The sequence below is a fragment of the Equus quagga genome, chromosome 15 (assembly GCF_021613505.1).
Source record: "Equus quagga isolate Etosha38 chromosome 15, UCLA_HA_Equagga_1.0, whole genome shotgun sequence".
Lineage (NCBI taxonomy): Eukaryota > Metazoa > Chordata > Mammalia > Perissodactyla > Equidae > Equus > Equus quagga.
In genome coordinates this window covers 36,988,291-37,011,046 of record NC_060281.1, presented here as the reverse complement: position 1 = coordinate 37,011,046, position 22,756 = coordinate 36,988,291, and the positions used below count along the sequence as shown (strand labels likewise).

Here is a 22,756-nt window from a genome sequence, read left to right as displayed (position 1 = left end):
GCCAGCACCGGCCCCGGGTCAGGCTGGGGGACGCTCGGCATCCTGAGTGGCACGGGTCTGCGTGCCTGGGGGCAGGCGTCTCTCTCGGATGCTTGGGAAGGGCCGGCTGCAAGGCCACCAGACGGGACCGTTTACCCGGGTTGGGAGCCCTCCCTCCGAAGCTCGGACGGAACCCGGGCCGCTGGCGCTGTGTGACTCTGAATGGGATTTCTCTCTCAGTTTTGCCAAATTAACATGAAAACAGGTGAATGCTCTACGGACTGTGATTCGTGACTTTTTTATCTCCCCCAAATTGGGTCGTATGTATTCAAGTATGGGAAAACTCTGTGCCAACAGATAAGTCTTGAAAGCTTTGCTTTAGGCTAGGTACCACATACCCGTACTTAATGTCGCATTTGGCGGAGTCGTCCATTAAACCCAAGTCAGGGAAGCTTAAACCCTTCCATTAAGCTTGTGTTCCCCCTCCCCAACTCCATAAGGTATTTTTACTTACCACCATCTAACATACTAGATACTTTTTATATTTATTGTGTTTATTGATTACCCCATCTGGAATGGACGCTCCATGATGGCAGGGATCTTTGCTTTGTTGACTAATGTATTTCAAACACTTAGAACAGTTTCTACAAGGTAGGTCTCTAGTAAGTATCCGTGGATTAAATGAATGAATAAAATTGGTTACACTAGTTACAGGTCTTCTTTCTTGTGTGGGTTCTGCACGGTATTTCCCATTTATCCTCTTATCCCTTAATTCTTATTCCCCAGGGTGCCCTCAGAAGCCTCCAGTTGAAACTCTAGCAGAAGCCAGGTCGGATGGCTGTGGACACAAGAAAGCCTGCCAGCCTGCTGTTCAAAGCCCCATGGGGTCAGCAGGGGCCTGTGATGGGGAAGGTGAAGTTGGAGGATGACCACCCCAGGAATCAGGGTCTCAGCTTTCCAGAGAACCAGCTCCCTGGCTGGGAGATCTTCAGGAAGCAGTTCAGACAGTTCTGCTACCAGGATTCCCCTGGACCCCGTCTGGCCCTGAGCAGGCTCCGGGACCTCTGCCATCAATGGCTTAGGCCAGAGACACAGACCAAGGAGCAGATCCTGGAGTTGCTGGTGCTGGAGCAGTTCCTGTCCATGTTGCCTGAGGAGCTCCAGGCCTGGGTGCAGGAGCATCATCCAGAGAGTGGGGAGGAGGCAGTGACCATGCTGGAGGATCTGGAAAGAAAGAGAAATGTACATGTAGGAGAGTAGTCTGATATGGTTGTGGGAAAGCTGAAAGTAAAGCTTTCTGAAGTGTGGAGGCTCAGAGAACAATGGGAAAGCCCAGCATTCAGCAGGGAACAGAGCTTCTTGCTAAGCTAGCGCTCTAAGGAGGGGAGGGGTGGGAACCAGTAGATTCAGGGATGGTGAGTAAAGATACTGAAGGCAGGGGCCGGGCCCGTGGCCACTTGGTTAAGTTCTCACTCTCCACTCTGGTGGCCCAGAGTTCCACTGTTTCGGATCTTGGGCACGGACCTATGCACCGCTCATCAGGCCATGCTGAGGTGGCATCCCACATGGCAGGTCTGGAAGAACCTACAACTGTAATATACAACTATGTATATAGCGGGGCTTTGGGGAGAAGAAGAAGAAAAAAAGGATTGGCAACAGATGTTAGCTCAGGTGCCAATCTTTAAAAAAAAAAAGTTACTGAAGGCATTCCATGAGCATTGTGCTCCTTGTTTTACAGGTCACTCAACATTTACAGCAACTAAGAAGTAGGTCATTATCACACATGGAAACTAAGTTCAGACAGGTTGTGTAACTTGGTCAAGGAAACATGGCTAGTAAGTGAAGTGACAGAAACAAGATCTGATCAAACTTTGTTTTGCTTACCTTTCTGGCTGCTTCTAAGTGCCCCAGCAAGTAAATGAGGCTCTGGTTTCTCTCTACTTCTTCCTAGTCTTGGGGGATATTTCTTGTGGACTTCTCCCTGAGGTTTAGTCCCTGTTAAATTCATGATATCCTTACAGGCTTATTGAGTTCTGCTTGTCTCCAGGTTTCAGCTTGTGCTCTGGAACAGAAAATCCTTTTGCAAACAATGACCCTTCAGACACTAGATGAAGAATCTTCATACACCTGGGTTTAACTCTGAGTGATCCAGCTCAAGAGCAAAGGACCTGAGCCCCAACCATCAGAGGAAAGAGGTGAGGCAAGAATTTCTCTAGGGAATTTGGACTGAAATGAACTTTGAGTTGGTTTTTTTGTGGAGTTTGACATGTTAATTTCTTGTGATGAGGGTTATTAAAGGTCATGACAAAGGTAACATTCTAGCTAATAATGATTAAAAGGTGATAAGTCATCTCAGCATAGCGTCAGTAGTATGGTCAGTTTTAAATATCCATAGCTGAATTTTCTGCATATAGTTTAGTAGCAAATATTATTTTCAAGTGTTTTTTTTTCTCCCCAATTCCTCCAGTACATAGTTGCATATTTTAGTTGTGGGTCCTTGTAGTTGTGGCATGTGGGACGCCGCCTCAGGATGGCCTAATGAGTGGTGCCATGTCCGCACGCAGGATCCGAACCAGGGAAACCCTGGGCCGCCGAAGCGGAGCACGTGAACTTAACCACTCGGACACAGGGCCGGCCCCTATTCTTAAGTATTTTGATGCATACATTCTTCAGTAGACCCTGTAGAATATTAATACTGTAAAATTGTATTGATTTTTTTTTTAAAGTTACCTTTTATTATTACCAAAGAATTATATATGCATTGTAGGAAGTTAGAAGATACAGTCGCAAAATAAGAAGATAAAGCATGATATTCTATCACCCAGAGATTACGACTGATGACTTTTTATTTTATTTATGTATATCTTTTTTATGTGCATATGTATTTATATACATATATGTACGTGTATACACACCTTTTACCAAAAAGAGTTCATGCTCTATATGCTGTTTTATAACCTGTTTTGTTCTGTTGATAATCTTTCCTATTCCCAATCAATACATTTTAATGTTATCTAAACTCAATCCAAATTCAAATTGACCCATTTTTCCCAATATGTCTTTAAAGCTGATTTGTCCAAACCAGGATAGACTCTAGGCCCACATTCTACGTCTGGTTGTTATGCCTCTTAATTCTTTTTTACTTTAGAACAGTCCTCCTCACCCATTTTTCCCCATAGCCCAGACGTTTTGACCAGCCCAGGCCAGTTTCCCATCCTCTGGAGTTTTCTGGTTGCTTCCTCATTGTATCATTTACTTTGCTGCCCATATACCCTGTATTTCCTATAAACTGGAATTTAGATCTAAAGGCTTGAAGGATTCAAGTTAAACATTTTTGGCTAGAATTAATATTAGGTAATAGGAGACGTTAATACTGGCTGACCCACTATGAAATCACCGGCTTAGAATGGTAACAGTGGGATCCCTCAATTGAACGGCTGTTTTTTCTCCTTGTAACTAACTATATGGTATCACTTTGGTACTTTGTGAATGGCCAGTTTCCTATCAATAAAATACAAAATATTTGATAATCCTTATATGGGTCAACCATTTTATTAAGGGCTGCAGAATGATTTTATAATTGTCATTCCTTGTATGTTATTAACTGGTATTCTTTATCATGAAGCTTTCCCTCATCAGATATGTCTATTTGGTCACTTCCTACTAGGCAGTCATGAGTGATGCTCACTTTTTCCCCTTTATTTAGCAATTTTCAAATTCAAAGAGTGATTTAATAGGCACCTCAAATGGCGTCATGAGATTTTAGGACTTTGTGTAGTATCATTAACTTTTTAGGAATTTTCGTTGAATCGATGTGTCTCAAACCACCACCGTTATCACTCTTTTGAATGCTCAGATTGGCACATCTTTGGCTTGTGTGGATGTCTTCAGTGTTACTCATATCTCTTGATTGCCATGACCCTTTTAATTTTGAATGTTTTCTCTTTTTTAAAAATTAATTATTTTTAGCGAGGTATAATCAACATAACATTATATTTGTTTTAGGCAATGCTTTCTTTTTGAACAAAATAAATTGTTCTGGGCTCCCCTTGTACCTTCCTTATACCCCAGATCTGGTATCAAGCATTTCTGAACCTTGGTTCCTTTTAATGAAGAATAAAGTCTGGGTGCTAGGGGTGTTTTTTATCACTAGGGTAACACTGCTTCTAGGACATTTCATTGGCAGAGCTAGATGTACATTTTTTTCCTAAAAAACATGAGTTCATATTGAAGCTTTTCAATGTGTGGTTTGTTTTCCCTCATCTTCTCTTTTTAATTGTAGTAGTTTATACAGTTAAGAAGCTTTGTATTTTTGTACTAGTGGTATATGCGTTATCAATTGCTGCTTAACAAATTATCACAAAATTAGTGGCTTAAAACCACACACATTTATTATCTCATAGTTTCTGTGGATCAGGAGTCTGGGTTGGCTTAGCGGAGCCCTCTACTTCAGGGTCTCTCACAAGGTTGCAATCAAAGCTCCAGGGCTGGGGTCTCATCTGAGTTGTAACTGGGGAAGGATTCACTTCCAGGCTCATATGGATGTTAGCAGGACTCAGTTCTTTACAAGGTGTTAGACAGAGGGCCTCAGTTCTTTGCTGGATGCTAGCCAGAGGCCACCTTTGGTTCCTTGCCACATAGGCTTCATTCTATGGCTTTCTTCATCACAGTCAGCAAGCCAGCAAGGAAGGTGTCCGTAGAGAGTCCACTAGTGAGATGGAACTTAGAATATTATGTAATCGCAGAAGTGACATCCTGTCAACTTTAGTACTCTATTGATAACTCGCCATGCTTTATTCTTTCTCAGTTCCACACCTCTGTTACTACCATTCCTTCTACCTTAACTGACATTTCTCTGAACCCCTAACACTAAATAAAGAGAAGATATACTATCCTCTCTTAAAATTACCCTAAAATAAAAATTAGCCTTTCCAGCTGTCTTTTAAATTATTTTTGAGTTGTATTTTCCGCTCAAATTGTATGGTCTGTTCTTTCAGATGGTGGTGTGAGGACTGAGAACATGACATTAGACACAAAGCAGGAACTTTGTGAAGAAACAGAACCACGTAGGGAGGGGTCTGATGGACATCATGAAACTATGTCTCAGCCCACCAAATACAGAGGAGTTGGTGGGCCTACTGGAAGTTTAGAAATGCAAGATGGGGATGCCACAGGTGAGAAAAGATAGAAATGTGATGAATGTAGGAAGACCTTCATGTGTGTCAGAGGCCTTCAGATGCATAGGAGGATCCACACTGGGGAGAAACTGTACTCACACACAGAATGTGGAAAGGCCTTTATCAGACATGCAGAACTTACCCAGCATCAGGGGCTTCACAGCAAGGAAAAGCCCTATCAATGTAAAGAGTGTAGCAAATGCTTCAGTCAGAAGGCAGGCGTCCAGGCGGCCCCATGTTTCGTTGGTTCGAATCCTGGGCACGGACATGGCACTGTTCATCAAACCACGCTGAGGCAGCATCCCACATGCCACAACTAGAAGGACCCACAATGAAGAATATACAACTATGTACTGGGGGGCTTTGGGGAGAAAAAGGAAAAAATAAAATCTTTAAAAAAAAAAAAAAAGAAGGCAGGCCTCTTCCAACATCTGAAAATCCACACTGGAGAAAAGCCCCATAAATGTAGTAAATCTGGCCGATGTTTTAGTCGGAGGTCAGTTCTTACAAAGCATCAAAGTCTCCACACTGGAGGGAAACCTTTTGAATGTCTGGACTGTGGGAAAGCCTTCCACCACAACTCAGACCTCGTTGAACATCAGTGATTCCACAACAAAGAGAAACCTTATGAGTGCAATGAATGTGGGAAGGCCTTTAGGCAGCGTTCACATCTTATTGAGCATCAGCGAATTCACAGTGAAGAAAAACCATATGAATGTAAAGTGTGTGGAAAAGCATTCAGTCAGTATGCAGGACTTAACCAACACCAGAGAATCCACACTGGAGAGAAAACTTCTGAATGTCCTGTATGTGGACGAGCCTTTATCCGGAGCTCAGAACTCATAATACATCACAGAATCCACTCGGGGAAAAGCCCTATGAATGTGCCGAGTGTGGAAAAACCTTTAGCATGAGCTCAACCCTTATCATACATCAGAGAAGTCACACCGGGGAGAAGCCCTATAAATGTGACAAGTGCTGTGAAGCCTTCAGTCAAAGGACAGGTCTTAGTCACCATCTCAGAATCCACACAGGAGAAAAAGCTTTTCAGCGTTCTGAATGTGGATGAGCCTTCAGCCGGAAGTCAGATCTCAAAAAGCATAAGAGAGACCACTCTGAGGAAAAACCCCATCACTCTGAAGAGTGTGGGCGGGCCTATAGGCAGAGAGCCACACTGATCCAACATCAGAAAGGCCACATTGTGCTAAGCCCTGGCAGTAGGGTGGATGGGGTGGAGCGTGCAATGGAAGCTCAGCCCTGATTAAGCACCAGAGAATCTACTACAACTGGACACCTTGCCCAGGTGTTTGGTGATAACTTCAAGTAAAACCCAAGATTTTGTTTTTACTGGATAAAATGTTTCTTGAACTTCATTATTTAAAGGACATCAGAGATGCCACATTGAAAAGTTTTTATAAAGGTCATAAATGCTGGAAAAGTTTCAGATTTAGAAAAATAAACATCAACAAGGAATTTGCCTGTAATTAGCTTTATTAAAGGCAATGAAGTGTCGGTTAATGCAATGACAAAGTACACAAGGGCAGCTGTAAAAAAATATATTTTTCTACTGAATTCAAGTTTTTGTGTTTTGTTTTTTGCAGAATGTTTTGATTTCTAACTAGCTTTAGCATGGCCTGATGTTGAAATTACTTCTCTGAGAACCAGTCGAGGACAGTGGAATATCTAAGAGCTTAGAATGTGTGAGGTGAGTTGTCTCTGTTTCCCTCCCTGCTTAACCAAGCCTCTAACCACAAGTGGGTGGCCTGCAGAAGTTTTCTGATCCCCACCCCATAATTAGCATTTCCTGATAAAATAAAGGGTGGGTTATATTCTAAGTAATGAGGAGGGCATAGAGGTTTTGGCCTCCAGTAGCTCAGAATCTAGTGGGGCCATCATAGCTAAAGCCCAGGGCTTACGTTTCTCATTGTGAACACAGCTCCTTGAGCTGACAAAGAAGAACGAAAGGGAGGAGGGAAAACCAATCCTTTCATTCTAGCATTTTCACCTACAAATTATATTTACACAACTGAAAGCTCTTTCAGCTTCAGCACTACCTGTGTCCTCGGTCAATGACGTGAGGGACATCTTTGCTAAAGCTGATAATAGTTTTCAAATACTAGAAGAATATTTCCTCACTTTTTTGTCCTATCCACGATGTAACAGCTATAGATGTGACACACTTTTAAGTTTAATCTTCCTTATTAACATTTTCTTCAGCACTTTCTTAAATCTAGACAGCCAGCGAAAGAATAGACCCTGCTCCTCCTTTCCTGTGACTGATGTTTGCATGATGTATCTTTTTCCATCCTTATACTTTCAATCTACTTATATCGTTAAATTTGAAGTTTCTTGTAGACAGCATATACTTGAGTGATGTTTTTTAGTTCACACTGCCAATCTTTGTCTTTTAATTGGTGCAGTTAGACAATTTCCATTTAAAGTAATTATTGGTATTTTAAGGCTTAAGTCTATCTTTTATTTGTTTGTTCTCTGTGTTTTGCTTCTCTGATTTCTTTTTCCTGCCTTCCTGTGGGTTACTTGTACATGTTTTTAGGGATCCATTTTGATTTGCGTATAATGATTTTGAATGTATCTCTTTACTTAGTATCATTGTCCTTGCTTGATAAAAGCTGTTATTTTGAATTGGATTTCAACCCACCTACACTCTACACATTTCTCTCCAAGAAATACATCATTTTTTGTTAACCATGATTTGAGAATAATCCTGGACAGTAATACAAACATTATAAAACTATGTGGGAAGGTAAACTGGGTTTGATCCTTTACAAAGTCTGTCTTTGTTAGTTTTCTCTATGTTACCTGTTAGTCTTATGCCCCAGGAGAGTCACTGATGAGACCCAGCAGAGGGAGCCCTGCTACTTTAGCTAAGAATGGTCAAGAGCAGGAATCTTGATTTTATGTACTGATATATCTCAGCTCTTCAGTCAGTACCTGACATGTGTTAGTTGCTCTATAAATATTGCATGAAGGAGAGGAGATTCCTGGGCCTTGAGCAGCTCTGAATTATCAGTGGCTGAGGCCAGAGACACGTATCAAGGAGCTGATCCTGGAGCTGCTGGTGATTAAGTACTTCCTGACCATCCTGCCTAAGAACTATAGGTCTAACTTCAAAACATAACCCAGGGGAAATGATACCTTTGCTGTGGAGAAATCTGGTAGACAACACCCTAACCAGGTAATCAAACAACATAACTAGTTGTGGAACGAACATTGATATCATATGGCTCCTGATAGGATTGCTTCACTGAGAAGGACACACCATCACTTCTGTGGTATTCCTGGCAAAAATACAGAACCTGAATCTAATCATGAGGAAACCTCAGACAAACCCAGATTTGGGGAGGGGGGTGGGGAGTAGTTCAATAGAACAACTGGCCTATGCTCCTCAAAAATAGCAACATTATGAAAAGCAAACAAAGAGTGAGGAATTATTTTAGATTAAAGGAGATCAAAGAAATACAACTAAATTCAATGTGTGAGCCTAGGTTGGATCCTAGATTGGAGTAAGATTTATATAAAGGACATTATTGGGACAATTGGCATAATTTAAGCATGGTCTATACATTCAATTAATAGTATTGCATCAGTGCTCAATTTCCTGAGTCAATAACTGTACTGTGGTCACAAAAAGGATGTCCTTGTGTTTGGAAGATATGTGCTGAAATATTTAGGGGTGAAGGATCATGGTACTGCAACACACTTTCAAGTGGTTTAGCGGTTTTGCAAATAATAGTAGCAGTAGTAAAATATATGTGGAGGAGAAAACAAAACTGGCAAGCATTAATAATAGGTGAATCTGGGTGAAAGGTATATGTGTTCATAATACTTTTCTTACAAATTTTTCTAAGTGAAGGTTGAAAATAAAAGCAATACCTCCAACAAAAACAAACCCAGAGAGTGGTTCACATTTAAGAAAGATTTTTCTCTTCAGATTTCTTCTTTCCAAGAGAGGGCCAAGTGGGTGAAGTGGTCAAAAAGTACAAACTTCCAGTTGTAAAATAAGTCATGAGGATGTAATGTACAGCATGGTGACTACAGTTAATAATACTGTATGGTATATTTGAGAGTTGCTAAGAGAGTAGATCTTAAATGTTCTCATCAAAAGAAAAAAATTTATAACTGTATGTGGTGATGGTACTAACTGGATTTATTGTGATCATTTTGCAGTATATACAAATACCATATCATGTTGTACACCTGAAGCTAATATAATATGTCAATATATCTCAATATATCTATATATCCCCCCATCTCACAACTGCCAATCTGTTCTCTGTATCTGAGTTCAGTTTGTTGTTGTTTTAGAGTCCACATTTAAGTGAGATCATACAGTATTTGTCTTTCTCTGGTTGACCTATTTCACAGCATAATGCCCTCAAGGTCCATCAGTGTTGTTGCAAATGGCAAGATTTCCTTCTTTTTTATGGCAGAATGATATTTCATTGTGTGTGTGTATATATATATAAATTTTCTTTATCCATTCAGCCATCAATGGACATTTAGGTTGCTTCCAGGTCTTGGCTGTTGTAAATAATGCTGCAATGACCATGGGGGTGAAGACATCTTTTCAAGTTAATGTTTTCATTCTCTTTGGATAAATACCCAGAAGTGGAATTGCTGGATCATATGGTAGTTCTGTTTTTACTTTTTTAAGAAACCTCCATACTGTTTTCCATAGTGGCTGCACCAATTTACATTCCCGCCAACAGGGCACAAGGATTCCCTTTTTTCCACATCCTAGTCAACACTTGTTATTTCTTGTCTTTTTAATAATAGCCATTCAAACAGGTGTGAGGTGATATCTCATTGTGGTTTTAATTTCATTTCCCCAATGATTAGTGATGTTGAGCAACTTTTTATGTACCTATTGGCCATCTGTATGTTGTCTTTGGAAAAATGTGTATTCAGATCCTCTGCCTAGTTTTTAATCAGATTGGGTTTTATTTGCTATTGAGTTGTATGAGTGCTTTATGTATTTTGAATATTAACTTGTAATCAGATATGTGATTTGAAAATATTTTCTCTCATTTGGTAGGTTTCCTTTTCATTTTGTTGAGTTTCCTTTACTGTGCAGAAGCTTTGTAGTTTGATGTAGTCCCACTTGTTTATTTTTTGCTTTTGTTGCCTTTGCTTTTGGTATCAAATCCGAAAAATCATTGCCAAGACCAATGTTACGGAGCTTACCCCCATGTTTTCTTCTAGGAGTTTTATGGTTTCAGGTCTTACATTCAAGTCTTTAATCCATTTTGAGTTAATTTTTGTATATGGTGTAAGATAGTGGTCCAGTATCATTCTTTTGCATGTGGCTGTCCAGTTTTCCCAACACCATTTACTGAAGAGACTGTCTTTTCCCCAATGTATATTCTTGGCTCCTTTGTCGTAAATTAATTGACCATATATGCATGGGTTTATTTGGGAACTTCTGTCTATTAATATATGTCTGTTTTTATGCCATACTGTTTTGATTACTATAGCTTTGTAATACAGATTGAAATCAGGAAGCATGATGCCTCCAGCTTCATTCTTCTTTGTCAAGATTGCTTTGGCTATTTGAGGTCTTTTGTGGTCCATACAAATTTTGGGGTTGTTTGTTCTATTTCTTTGAAAAATGCTATTGGAATTTGATAGGAATTGCATTCAATCTGTAGATTGCTCTGGGTAGTATGGACATTTTAACAATATTAATTCTTACAATCCACAAGCACAGAATATCTTTCCATTTATTTGTGTCTTTTCAGTTTCATCAGTGTCTTTTCATTTTCAGTGTATAGGTCCTTCACCTCCTTGGGCAGATTTATTCCTAGGTATTTTGATCTTTTTGATTCAATTGTAAACGGGATTGTTAATTTCTCTTTCTGATAATCGGTCATTAGTGCAGAGAAATGCAACTGGTTTGTATATTGATTTTGTATCCTGCAACTTTACAAAATTTGTTTATTAGTTCTGACAGTTTTTTGGTGGAGTCTTTAGGGTTGTCTATATACAATATCATGTCATCTGCCTATAGTGACAGTTTTACTTCTTCTTTTCCAATTTGGATGCCTATTATTTCTTTTTCTTGCCTAGTTGCTCTGGCTAGGAGTTTTAATACCATGTTGAATAAAAGTGGCAAGAGTAGACATCCTTGTCTTATTCCTGATCTTAAAGTAAAAGTTTTCAGCTTTTCACTGTTGAATATGATGTTAAGAGTGGGTAATGTTAATTGAGAGAATCATTAACCTCTAATGCAACTTGGATGGTCAGGTCACTTTTCTTTGATGGACCAGCTTGTGTTCTTGTTTAATCACCTGCTTATTTCAAGCCAGTTAGGAGAAATTAACACTTAAGAATATCTACAACTGAGCAATTGCTTTGTCAGAACTCTGGAAGTGAGGAAAAGGTAAGTTAGTTTCTGCCTTTAAAGAGGAATTGCCATCCACAGTCTGAAAGACCTGAATGCAAGCCCCAAAGGAAGAAGAACATTTTGAATAAAATTGGGAAAGACAAAAATAGTGTAAAATGTCTGAAGATCAGTCACTGAAGCATCCTCTGGGGAAGGAGAAAGAGAGTGTTTGCCCTGTTTTTCCCATAATTCATTGGGAAGCAGACATTTCTCTGAGAATTGTCTTCAAACACTAAATAAAATGAATGGAGCAGCGTCAGTTTAATGTAATTTCTTTTTTTTTTTTTGCCAAGATTTTTCCTGTTTCTCCTAAAGCTCCCCAGTACATAGTTCTGTATCTTTAGTTGTGGGTCCCTCCAGCTGAGGCATGTGGGACACTGCCCCAGCATGGCCTGATGAGCAGCGCCATGTCCATGCCCAGGATTTGAACCAGCAAAACCCTGGGCCACCAAAGCAGAGCGTGAACCTAACCACTCAGCCACTCAGACAGCCCCTAATGTAATTTCATATAAGGTATTTTTATCTCATTAGAAATGCTGGTCTCTAGCCTTCAGCACTGGGTTATAAACCTACACAAGCCCTTGATAAGGCACAGCCTGACCCACAAGTCAGTAAAATCTTATAATCCGAAGTCCCTCAACAAGGACAACTATCACTTCCAGAAAATGGAAAGAGGATATCTTGGGATTCTATTCTTTAACTTTAGAGATATGAGGGTTTGTACTCTCTTAGTAATGTTAGGGTCTGGCCCTGGGGCTGAGTGGTTAAAGTTCCATGCGCTCCCCTTTGGCAGCAATTTGAATCGGGATGCGGACGTACTCCACTCACCAGCTGCACTGTGGACATGTCCCACATGCAAAAAAATGGAGGAGGATTGGCACAATGTTAGCACAGGGCAAATCTTCCTCAGCAAAGAAAAAGTAATGTTAAAGGTAGAATTTTAGGAATGTAATTTCTTTTAAAATAGAAAACAGCTTTTTCAAAAATAAAGAACAAAAGGCAAAACAGCAAGTGAGCTTTGATTCATTAGCAAGTCTGGAAAAGCAATTCCTGCAACTACCAAGCTGGCCTCCCTTGGCAGAGAGATGGGGGTCTTAATCTCAAGGTCCAATCAACACCCAGGGAATGTTCCAACACTGGACCAATTTCTAGGAAGCTCCTCCTGCATCTGGCTAGTTTGCATTCCAGGGTAAGACAACATGGCAGCCACTAGCTCTCCACCAGATTTTTCCTATATCTGGTCTCCCAGAAACAGAAGAGGAGAGCCAATTGTCTAGTGTGGTCTTGAGAATGTCAGAAAGGTACTTGGGTGGGTGAAAATTATGGCCCTCCTAGGATCCAGATCTTAACATGGGAAAATGTTGGAACCTCTGCCTGGTCACTGTCCACCCTAATGTCTCCCACCCCACACCCTCACCTCCCAAAACCTGGATTTGAATGTTTCGAAATTCTAAGTTCCTCTATTAACAGTTTACCTACAGAAAGAATAGGAAGCGTATGCAGCAAAAGGGAGGATTGGGCAGCTTTCCTGGGATCTCACACCATAGACTGACCGTCTCAGAAACCCAAGTGCGCATCTCAGCGGGGTCGAGAAAGGCGTCAGTCATGTCTGCACCACCGAAATCCCCAACATTTCACCAGTTATCCTCCTGGACTTTCTTTTCCGTGCGTCTGGGGACACATAATTCTCTAGGAAAGGGTGGAGCAGACCTGGTCCCCAGCTCCCTAGCGGCTGCAAACAGGGGCAGTTTTGAAACATTCGCTAAGATTCTCCTTCAGGTGAGAAAGGTTCAGCTCTAGGCAGCTCATTTGAATGGACGCAGAGATTGTGACCAGGGGAAGAAGAGCGACACCGGCTAGCGCTTTATAGAGCTGGGTACAACCACCGCTTCCCCATCCAGAGAACCGAAGCCCAGAGTAATGTCCTTTGACAGCCACCAGAAAAATCGAGAGAGGCCTTCACCTGCGCACCGAGCAGATTTTGTTTCATGGCTTTTGGGTTGGTGTTTGGAAAATTGGGTCCTAAGAGTGGCTTCTGGTCTTCGCGGAGCTCTCTTTCGTTTTAAGTCTTTCGACACCACAGGTTTCGCCCTCCACCTTCCCCCTCAAGCCTAAAACAAACCACTCAATCAAACTCGATTGCGTCTCCATTGAACTTTAGGGAAAAATACTCGGAAATTTCCGCGTTTGAAATGCTGCGTGGTAGTTAAGAGCATGGACCGTGGACGCAGATTATCCCTTTTAAACCACAGCTCGGCCGCTCTTTGAAGTGTGCGCCTGGGCTGGAGGAAAGGTGAGAGCGCCCACCTTACAAGCGCCGGTCTGAGGTGCCACGAATCGTGCGTGTAAAGCGCTTTGGAGAGAGCTCGGCAGAGTCCGCGCTATGTAGGTGTCTGCCGTTATTATTACTACCCGGCTGTGAAAGATTTTAGAAAACAGAAACCAGGAATTATGTAAACCTACAGAGAGCTACCCTCCGCCCCGCGGCCCCCCCTCCACCTCCGCCCCCGTCTCCAACCTGTGCTCCACCGTCTGCGCTTTCCGGGGAATAAAGTTAAAGCTTCGAGTGTGCGGACGTCGCTGACGAGGAGTGTTCAAGTTCTCGGTCAAGTGGTAAAGGCTTGGGGCCATTGGGCGGGTGGGCACTTCCCACGCAGCTGTGAACCCATGGACCGCGATGTTTCCCAGTTTCGTAGTTCTATCTCATGCCTTTAGGTTATCGATAAGAAATTTCCTGCAAATAGGGTATTAAACGCCTCCCTCAGCTTTTCTTGTCAGCAGGGTTATTACATATGTCTTTGCTTACCTCCTTATACTATCCTTGACCATAACCTCTGGCATATTTATGCAATGAAGATAAGTTAGACATTTTGTAACTTTTTATTATGGAAATCTTTAAACGTACAAAAAGTAAAGAAATTGATATGATGTAGCCTCATGTATCCATCACCCAACTGCAAGAATTAGCAATATTTTTACCAATCTCATTTTATATGTATCCCAACCTTTTTCGTCCTGTATTTTAAAGCAAAATCCAGGCATTATACCATTTTATCCATAAAGACTTCAATATGTAAGAGAGAGAGAATTTTAAAATACATTCACTGCTTGTTTACTGGGGATGTCTAGTAGGGGAAAAAATAGCTTCTTCAGATTTCTTTGATTTATCCTATTTTATTTTCATCAGTGTGTTAATTTTCTTACAGTGGTCTTAAAATAAAGAATCAGGTACATAATTCCATTGCACAATGTTGGTAGGGCAGAGTTTTGCTTACACGGTGAGCAAGATAATTTTCCTTCTAAGGATCAATGTTAAATACGAATTTTATCCCTATTTATTTATTTTTGAGGAAGATTAGCCCTGAACTAACTGCTGGCAATCCTCCTTTTTTTGCTGAGGAAGACTGACCCTGAGCTAACACCCGTGCCCATCCTCACGGCCCATCCTCCTCTCCTCTAGTCCGTCTGTGGGACGCCTCCCACAGCATGGTGTGCCAAGCAGTGCCAATGTCCGCACCCGGGATCCGAACTAGCTGACTCCGGGCCGCCCAGAAGCAGAACGTGCGCACTTAACCGCTGCGCCACCGGGCTGGCCCTTTTATCCTTATTTAATTTGAACTTAATCAGTAACATCCTTCAAGAAAATAGTCACCTAAATCTTCATGTTCATGGCGATGTATGATATCTTCCCTCATTTCTCTGCTCTGCTTTAATGCCTTGCAATCGTCTCCTAAAAGCCTCCTTTCCGCAAATTTCATAGTGCTCTTTATATTTAACCCGGCACGTTGTTTCAGTCAAAACACACTTTTCAGAAGCTTGCAATTACGATATTCAGTTTTCAAGACTGCTCTGCCACCTTTGCTAGGAACACATCTACTAATAAATTATTTTTATTCTGGTTAATGTAGATTCAAACAAATTGGCTGTCAAAAGTTTTGCAAGATTGGAAGTTTTCTTAAAAGTTTTCTCTATTCCTTTGAATAAATTATGTACACCTTACCCCTGCAGTATTTAAATAAGTGGACAAAAGAAAAGAATAGAGTTGTTAAAAATGGGAAATAAACCAAGGAATTAGCAAATAATTTCCTGTGAATTAGATTTACTGTAAGAAAGAGAAAATTTTGGAATCTTTACCATTTGTAGTTAAAATCTTGAACAAGGAGAGAGAATTACTCATTAAGGATGTAAATCTGGTTTTTTTTACAATCCTTTAAAAAGCCAAATTCTTCTGCTAACTCTAAAAAGAAACAAAAGACATGCTACTTCAGACATTTGGCCTGCCTAGGTTTGTGTCCAATCTTAACATGCAAAAGCTAACTTGTCCTTCCAACAATACCCGCTACTTCCCCAATCTCCCCAGTTTCAATAAACACTGTCTCCATTTGCCCTATCGCTCAAGTCAGAAGCATGAGAATCATCCTTGGTCTTCTCTGTCACCAGCTCTTTGGGTTTGCCTGGGACAGAGGGGGCTCCCAGAGAGGAGAAGCTTTCAATGCTGAAATAGGAAAGTTCCAGGCAAACCGGGAGCAGTTTGTCACCTTACATGTCCCTCACAGTGTGTATACAAATCATCACCAGGTCTCGACGACTCTGTTTCCAAAATATTTCTTGGATCCATCCACCCCTCCTTTCCTGTCGCCACTCTTCTAGGTCAAGCCACCACCATCTCTCATGCTGACTCCTGCCAGCGCTTTCCAATGGATCTGCTCACCCGTTCTCTCCAGAGCAGCCAGAATGACCTTTCAAAAATATTAAACAGGGCCAACCTGGTAGCGCAGCGGTTAAGTTCTCTCCTTCGGCTTCGGCGGGCGGGCCTTACCGGGCTTGGCCGGTTTGGATGCCGGGTGCGGACATATGCACCACTTACCAAAACATGCTGTGGCAGGCGTCCCACGTAAAACAGAGGAAGATGAGTACGGATGTTAGCTCAGGACCAGTCTTCCTCAGCAAGAAGAAGGTGGATTGAGGAGGATTGGCGGCAGATGTTAGCTTAGGGCTAATCTTCCTCGGAAAAAAAGAATATTAAACAGATCACATTCCTCCTCTATTTATGAAGCTTCAGTAGGTTCCCATTGCAATTTGGATAACATTTCAGATCCTAAAAATGGTGTGTGTTCAACGCCTGTGTGATTTGGCCAACCTCTCCAGGTGCCATTTCCCCACTGTCTCCCTTGCTCACTTCTGTTTGGGTCATGCTGACATTCTCTTAATTTTTCTAACTGCTCTGGTTCTTCCTGCTTTGGGAATTTCACACACTCTTTTCACTCTGCCTGAAATACCCTTTGCTTCACTCTTCCCCTGCCTATTCCCTACACTTCAAGTTTCATCCTAAATGCCACCTACTCACCCAAAGGATATCTATTCAGAGACACGTTTCCTAATCTCCCAGTTAAGGTTAATTCTCTCCTGTGGTTTTTCTCATGATGCTCTACCTTTTTCATATCTCTTAACAAAACTTGTGATTATGTACTTATTTGTGTTCTTTTTTTGTTTAAATGTCTGTCTCACCCACTAGACAGTGAACACTGTTCATAACACAGTGCCCAGAATAGGAAAGATGTTTGTTAAATAATTATTGAGAGAACAGATTTGTGGATGGTGGATGGTGTGATTTCATCATGCTTAAAGTGCAAATATTGTTTCCTAGTAGATTTGCTGCAGTCTTTCCTTTTTCTCAAACCACAGAACATTAAAAATGATCTAAACAAAGACGTTCCAAGCTTGAACAGTAAATCCCAGATCCAATCTGTACATTTAAAGAAGGAGAGAAAAGCTGGAATAATGGGCACAGAGGATGAGACCATCTGAAGAGCCTCAGAGTTGAAGGATCAGGAAGATGAGCAGATTATAAAGGAAAGAGGCAGAAACACAGGGGACTAATGCAGGGCACCTAATGAGAATTTTGCTCAGATTCTGCTTCAGATGGGTTTGTAATCAAGTTTTGATTTCTGGACATTATATGCCCTCCCTGTGGAAATGGAAAGTGTAACCCAGATCACCACTGAGAAAAGGTGGAGAAGTACAGCCCTGATCCTCTGTAGTTTGGTGAGATGTAAGAAGCGAGGTTGGGAAGCTTTGGTAGGAAGAAAGCCCATGCAGGAGTTTGAGGTACAAAACAGTGATTACAATCACCGTGCTATGGAACACAATTACAAGGATGCTTTCCACTGTCCTGAAGTAGTTTGTGGAATCAGACCTCTTGCAGGTAATGCCTGTCAGCTTGATCTATAAGATGTCAAGATGAAACTCTATCCTATCATGTATAAAAATTGTTGTTAAACCTAGTGGTCATTTCATAATTAATATCTTCATTTCTGAGCAGCCTTTGGCTCTGTCCACCACTTTTCTGCCTTTAAATAATTTCTTTAAATTTATCTTTACTTTTTAAAATTAAATTACCAAGTGGTACATACTCATGGTAAAGAAAAAAATTAAATCTTGGAAAAATGTTTAATATAGAAAATTTAAAACCTTCAGATAATAGCTGTTAACAACTGGCATACATCTTCAGGATGCTTATTTTTATATCAATCAAAGGCTTCCAGAAATAGCAAAAGGTTCACGTCATCTTCTTCCCAACACGTAAAAAATAAAGAAATGCCAAATAAGATTTGAACATATTGGGATATATTTAAAATTCCTCATCCATACACAATGGTGGGATGTATAATACATACATAGACTTATACATACATAGTACTCCTTTGAGGATAACTTAAAAAGTCTAAGTTTGGGGCCTTCATAAAATTGAGGCTGAGGGGCCTGCCCAGTGGCTAGTGGTTAAGTTTGTATCTTTGCTTCGGCAGCCCAGGGTTCAGGAGTTTGGATCCCAGGCATGGACCTACACACCACTCATCAAGCCGTGCCGTGGCAGCATCCCACATACATGATAGAGGAAGATTAGCAATGGATGTTAGCTTAGGGCCAATCTCCTCACACACACACAAAAATAAAAATAAAAAGGAAAAATTGGGGCTGAAGCTAAATGGCTCTCACTAATATTAAATATCTAACCTCTCAGTCTATCACTTAAACAAAAATACTATATATACTGTTCTGCAACTTGCCTTTTTTTAAACTAAGTGGGAAAATATTTGTAAGTTACTACATGTAGATTTGTATTATTGTTATTAATGGTAACATACTACTCTAATGTTTTGTTTAATCATAAGTTATTTAACTAAGTATTCCATTTTGGTGGGCATCAGGTGGTTTCTAATGTTTAACTATTATAAGTAGTGCTCCAATGAACTATGCATAATATGTGTGTGTGTGTATTTTTTTCACACTAGTGGTGGCATTTCTCTAGCATAATTCTCTACTAGTAGGTTGACTATTGGGCTTAAGGAAAGGACGAAGGAAGCATATAAACTTTGCACATTTTAATAGGTCTTACGCTATTGTTCTTCAGTTTGATTGGGCCAATTTACACCTGCACGGACAGTATTTCAGAAATCTGGAGTGGGAGCAGGGGAAGGAGAATGGTATGTTATTGTTTTAAATGGCACACCCTACAGATAAATTAGGTAGAGTATCTTCAAATACATTCATCAACCATTTGATTTTCTTCTGTGCATTGACCATATGTGTTTTTTGGTTATTTTTTTCCAACTGGGTTTTCTTTTCTTATTGAATATAATTTCATGTAATTAATTAGCTTATTATTTATTTTATTAGTAATAAAAACAACTACAATAATGTCAAGTGGCTTACACAGTGATTACTATTTGCAAGGCAATTTTCTAAGCATTTTACTGATATTAACTAATTTAATACTCACCACAAACTCAGGATTTAAAAAAAAAAACTACTAGGATTATTAACCCAAGAGATTTAATTGAACATATTCATTCTAGTTACCTTTATTCTGATGCTTAGATTTTGTGTTAAATCTAGAAGATTTCATCCATTCATTTAGTTATGTTGTTGGCGTACTCTTGCACTGGTGTAATACTATTACCAAAACAAGTATATATTTCCTGCCCTCTAGTTGGAGGGAGAATGGTCTAAACCAAACTTCAGTGAAACTCTTTCTGTGTTAGTGGCAGAAATTCTCCCCTCAAAGCTTCCTCTAGGACCAATTCTGAAGTTACTGGCGTGAAATGAGGTTGCCCTTGAGTCTCTGAAGAGCGAGTGTGAGTGGCACTGGATGATGAGAAGTGTAACAATATGCTCGCCCCATTCAAAGGAATAAATAAGACTGTTTAGTTTAGTATTGTGGACGAAGTACCCCTAATGGTTGTTTTGTGCTAACCGAAGACATTTTGAAATTCGGTGAATATGGGTGAGAGAGAAAAGAGTCCCTCCCAACAAAGTTGAGAACAGAGCTAAGAGGTTTGATAGGGAGCGAAAAAGCACCAACATTTTGGTAGAAAAGAAAGTTCCCCCTTCCAAAATTCTGCACTAAATATAAAAAAGCACACAAACTCTCACGAGCGAAGAGGCTTCCTGAGGGTCACATTACCACTGAGGTTCTCGGAGCCGGAAGGGACGTTAGGGGTTACCCAGTTCGGCTCCCAAAGTCAGGGTTGGAGTTAGTGATGTGGCTCGGGAAAGAGCCACAACCAGAATCCTGCACTCTGACTCCTGCATCGGGCCTTACCCACCCCACCCGCCCTGCCCAGTGCTGCCGATCTTGAGTTATGATACAAACGACTCCCCCTAAGGGCTTTTGCACTTCTCTACTTTTTTCCGAAACACATTCTCGCCCGTTGCTGATTTATCATAGGCTGATCAATGCCAAGTCCTAGAGAGGGTAGCGAAAGAGAAATGAGAGCGTCTTCTGGCCGTCGGGCATATTACAAACGCAAACAGAAGGAATCGCAGAGTCAGGTTTCTGGTACCGCTCAGAAAGCAGGAATCCCAGACCTTTTGATCAAGAGGCAAGAAAATGAATTCCTCGAATGCGAACGCAGCGGCTGAGGGACTCTGTGGAGGTCGGAGAGTTTGTCTCCGAGGCACGCAGGGCTGCGGGCTGGAGCTGAGTCGGCGAGTCAGGGTTGACTGGCGTCTAATAATGTGTGCCAGGCCTGGTTCTACCTGTTATTAGGTATGAGCCAAATACTGCACCACTCTAAGCGTCGTCCATCAGTTTTGTGGTGGTGGTGAAATGCACTTTAAGACACCTGACTCAGACTGTGATTGTGAAGATTAAGCCAGGGAAAAGGCAACGAGATACATTGCTACAAACTGTGTGGGAGTACTGCAGGGAGGAAGAAATTGAACGGCCGGTGCTTCTGCATGACGAGGTGGCCGAGTGGTTAAGGCGATGGACTGCTAATCCATTGTGCTCTGCACGCGTGGGTTCGAATCCCATCCTCGTCGGCTGGCTGAGCATTACAGTGGGAAAGCACCTCCTTTTGGTGAGTTAATTCCTTACTCACCACCCAGCTGAGTAATTTCCTCTAATCCTCCCTGTTCTCTGCTTTCTCAGTAGCGCTTTCCGTGGCTGTGAACTTAATTTATCAATTGATTTATTTGATTTATGTTTCATTCCCCTACCAAATTTTCATTCGAAGTTTTGCTTAGCAGAGACTCCCCATTGAGGACACAACTCACGAATTAATTGAGGACCATAAAGAAACATTGCCTAACAAATTTAAAGGAATTGATAAAGTTGTCCATAGAGTAATGCACATGAAATTATGTATACTGAACTATATGGTTATTTAAGGCGTTTTCAGGCTAATTTTATCTCTACTGCAATTTTTGTTATATCTTTAATGCTAACTTTAAAAGCAAACATTATTGTCTAAGGACCCCTGTCTTTGACAAGGAGGCATATGTGTCTCTTAGAGATACGACAAAACTAAAAAGTACATGCCATACAGTTCCAGTTAGGGCTAAGTATTTCTTCCTGAGAAAAGCAAAGAAAAATGTGGGTATTGTGTAGTTTCTACCTGTGACTTCCATCTTGGCAGACCTTTAGAAGGAAAAAAAAAGAATAACATATTTCTTCATTTTATTTATTTTATTATTTCCATTTCTTTGATATGTACTACATTGACATGATTCAAAAAGTATAAAAAGCTATACAGCAAAGTTTTGTCACCAATTATCCTTCCCACAGGTTGGGTCCTATTAGTGTCACGTATACCCTTTTGGATATGCCGTTTTGCATGTGTGTCTGTCTATATCTGAAATATAAATATCTAGAAGTAGATATGCTGTGTTCTATGATTTTTTTACTTTTAAGATAATGCCACATTTCCTCCATAGAGGTTGTATGATTTACACGCCCAATCAACAAGATGGAAAGGAGACCAGACCATAGCTGCTTAGGCAGCCCTATAATAGGGATTATTATTTCAACTAGCATTGTCACAGGCCATCTAAATGGAAGCACAAACACCCGCAGTGAAAAGGAAAAAATTAGGAATCCTGAGTTCTCATAAACTTGGTGGCCTTAATTTTACATATTGAATTACAAGTTTTCTATATAACCACCAGCAATTTATAAATTGGGCTGATTAAATATTTAAGATTTAATGGATTCTAGGGTTCGTGAGGTTGAGCCTTTGTGTGGTTTGAGGGTAGAACTCGTTTGTTTTATTAGAATGAAAATTTAAAATATCTAAATCAGAGGTCTGAAATTGGATCGCTGGATTCAAAGCATTAGCTCTTATGCAACAGATGAGATTACTCTAGTTTTCAAAAGTGGTTCTCAAAAGTGTGGTTCCCCCACACAATAGCATCATCATCGCCTGTAAACTTGATGGAAATACAGACTCCAAGGCGGGGGCCCAACAATTTATGCTTTAACAAGCTCTCCAGGTAATCCTGATTTGTGCTAAAGTTTGACACTGCTGCTCTAGTTTTGTTTTGTTTCAAAACACGGTTAACCTAGTTTCTGTCCATCTTAGTAACATCTTTTCTCCTTAAGACCGGCGTTTCTCCCATCTTTCCAACATCGGCATGAGTGTCTATGCTGAACCCTCTCAGCTCCTCCAGGATTACTCACTCTTACCCCTACTCTGTCCATGTCCCCAAAGCTAGAACCCACAGAGCAAACTAACGTGGTGTTAAAGACACCAGCCAAACACCGCCAGGAACAAACCTGTAGTCTGACAAAATCAGTTTATTGAATCAACGCAGGGACAGGATACTCCAGAGTAACCGGGAAGTGCCGCTCAACAAGAGGAATGAGAAGCGTCTTTGCTTAAGAATTGAGTTTCCGCTGAAGGGTTCTGAGGAGGCT

General features: G+C 40.9%; 1 protein-coding gene, 1 non-coding gene and 1 pseudogene across 2 annotated transcripts; all 3 read left to right on the top strand.

Moving 5' to 3' along the window:
• The first annotated feature begins 701 nt into the window (after positions 1-701).
• LOC124226318 (zinc finger protein 24-like) lies at positions 702-5,776 on the top strand. Its single transcript, XM_046639418.1, has 3 exons — positions 702-1,221; positions 2,027-2,174; positions 4,977-5,776. Exons 1-2 carry the CDS (start codon positions 814-816, stop codon positions 2,114-2,116), a joined length of 498 nt encoding a protein of 165 aa, XP_046495374.1. The 5' UTR covers positions 702-813; the 3' UTR covers positions 2,117-2,174; positions 4,977-5,776.
• On the top strand, positions 5,762-6,417 carry LOC124227078 (zinc finger protein 383-like; annotated as a pseudogene).
• Positions 6,418-20,801: 14,384 nt separating this feature from the next.
• On the top strand, positions 20,802-20,883 carry TRNAS-GCU (transfer RNA serine (anticodon GCU)). The gene has a single exon. It is a non-coding gene; the product is annotated as a tRNA-Ser (tRNA).
• Positions 20,884-22,756: the final 1,873 nt, after the last annotated feature.

Coding starts and splice junctions, on each gene's coding strand:
- LOC124226318 (XM_046639418.1), top strand. CDS start 814: ATGGCTGTGGACACAAGAAAGCCTGCCAGCCTGCTGTTCAAAGCCCCA. Junction 1,222..2,026: donor ATCTGGAAAGAAAGAGAAAT/GTACATGTAGGA, acceptor GCTTGTCTCCAG/GTTTCAGCTTGTGCTCTGGA.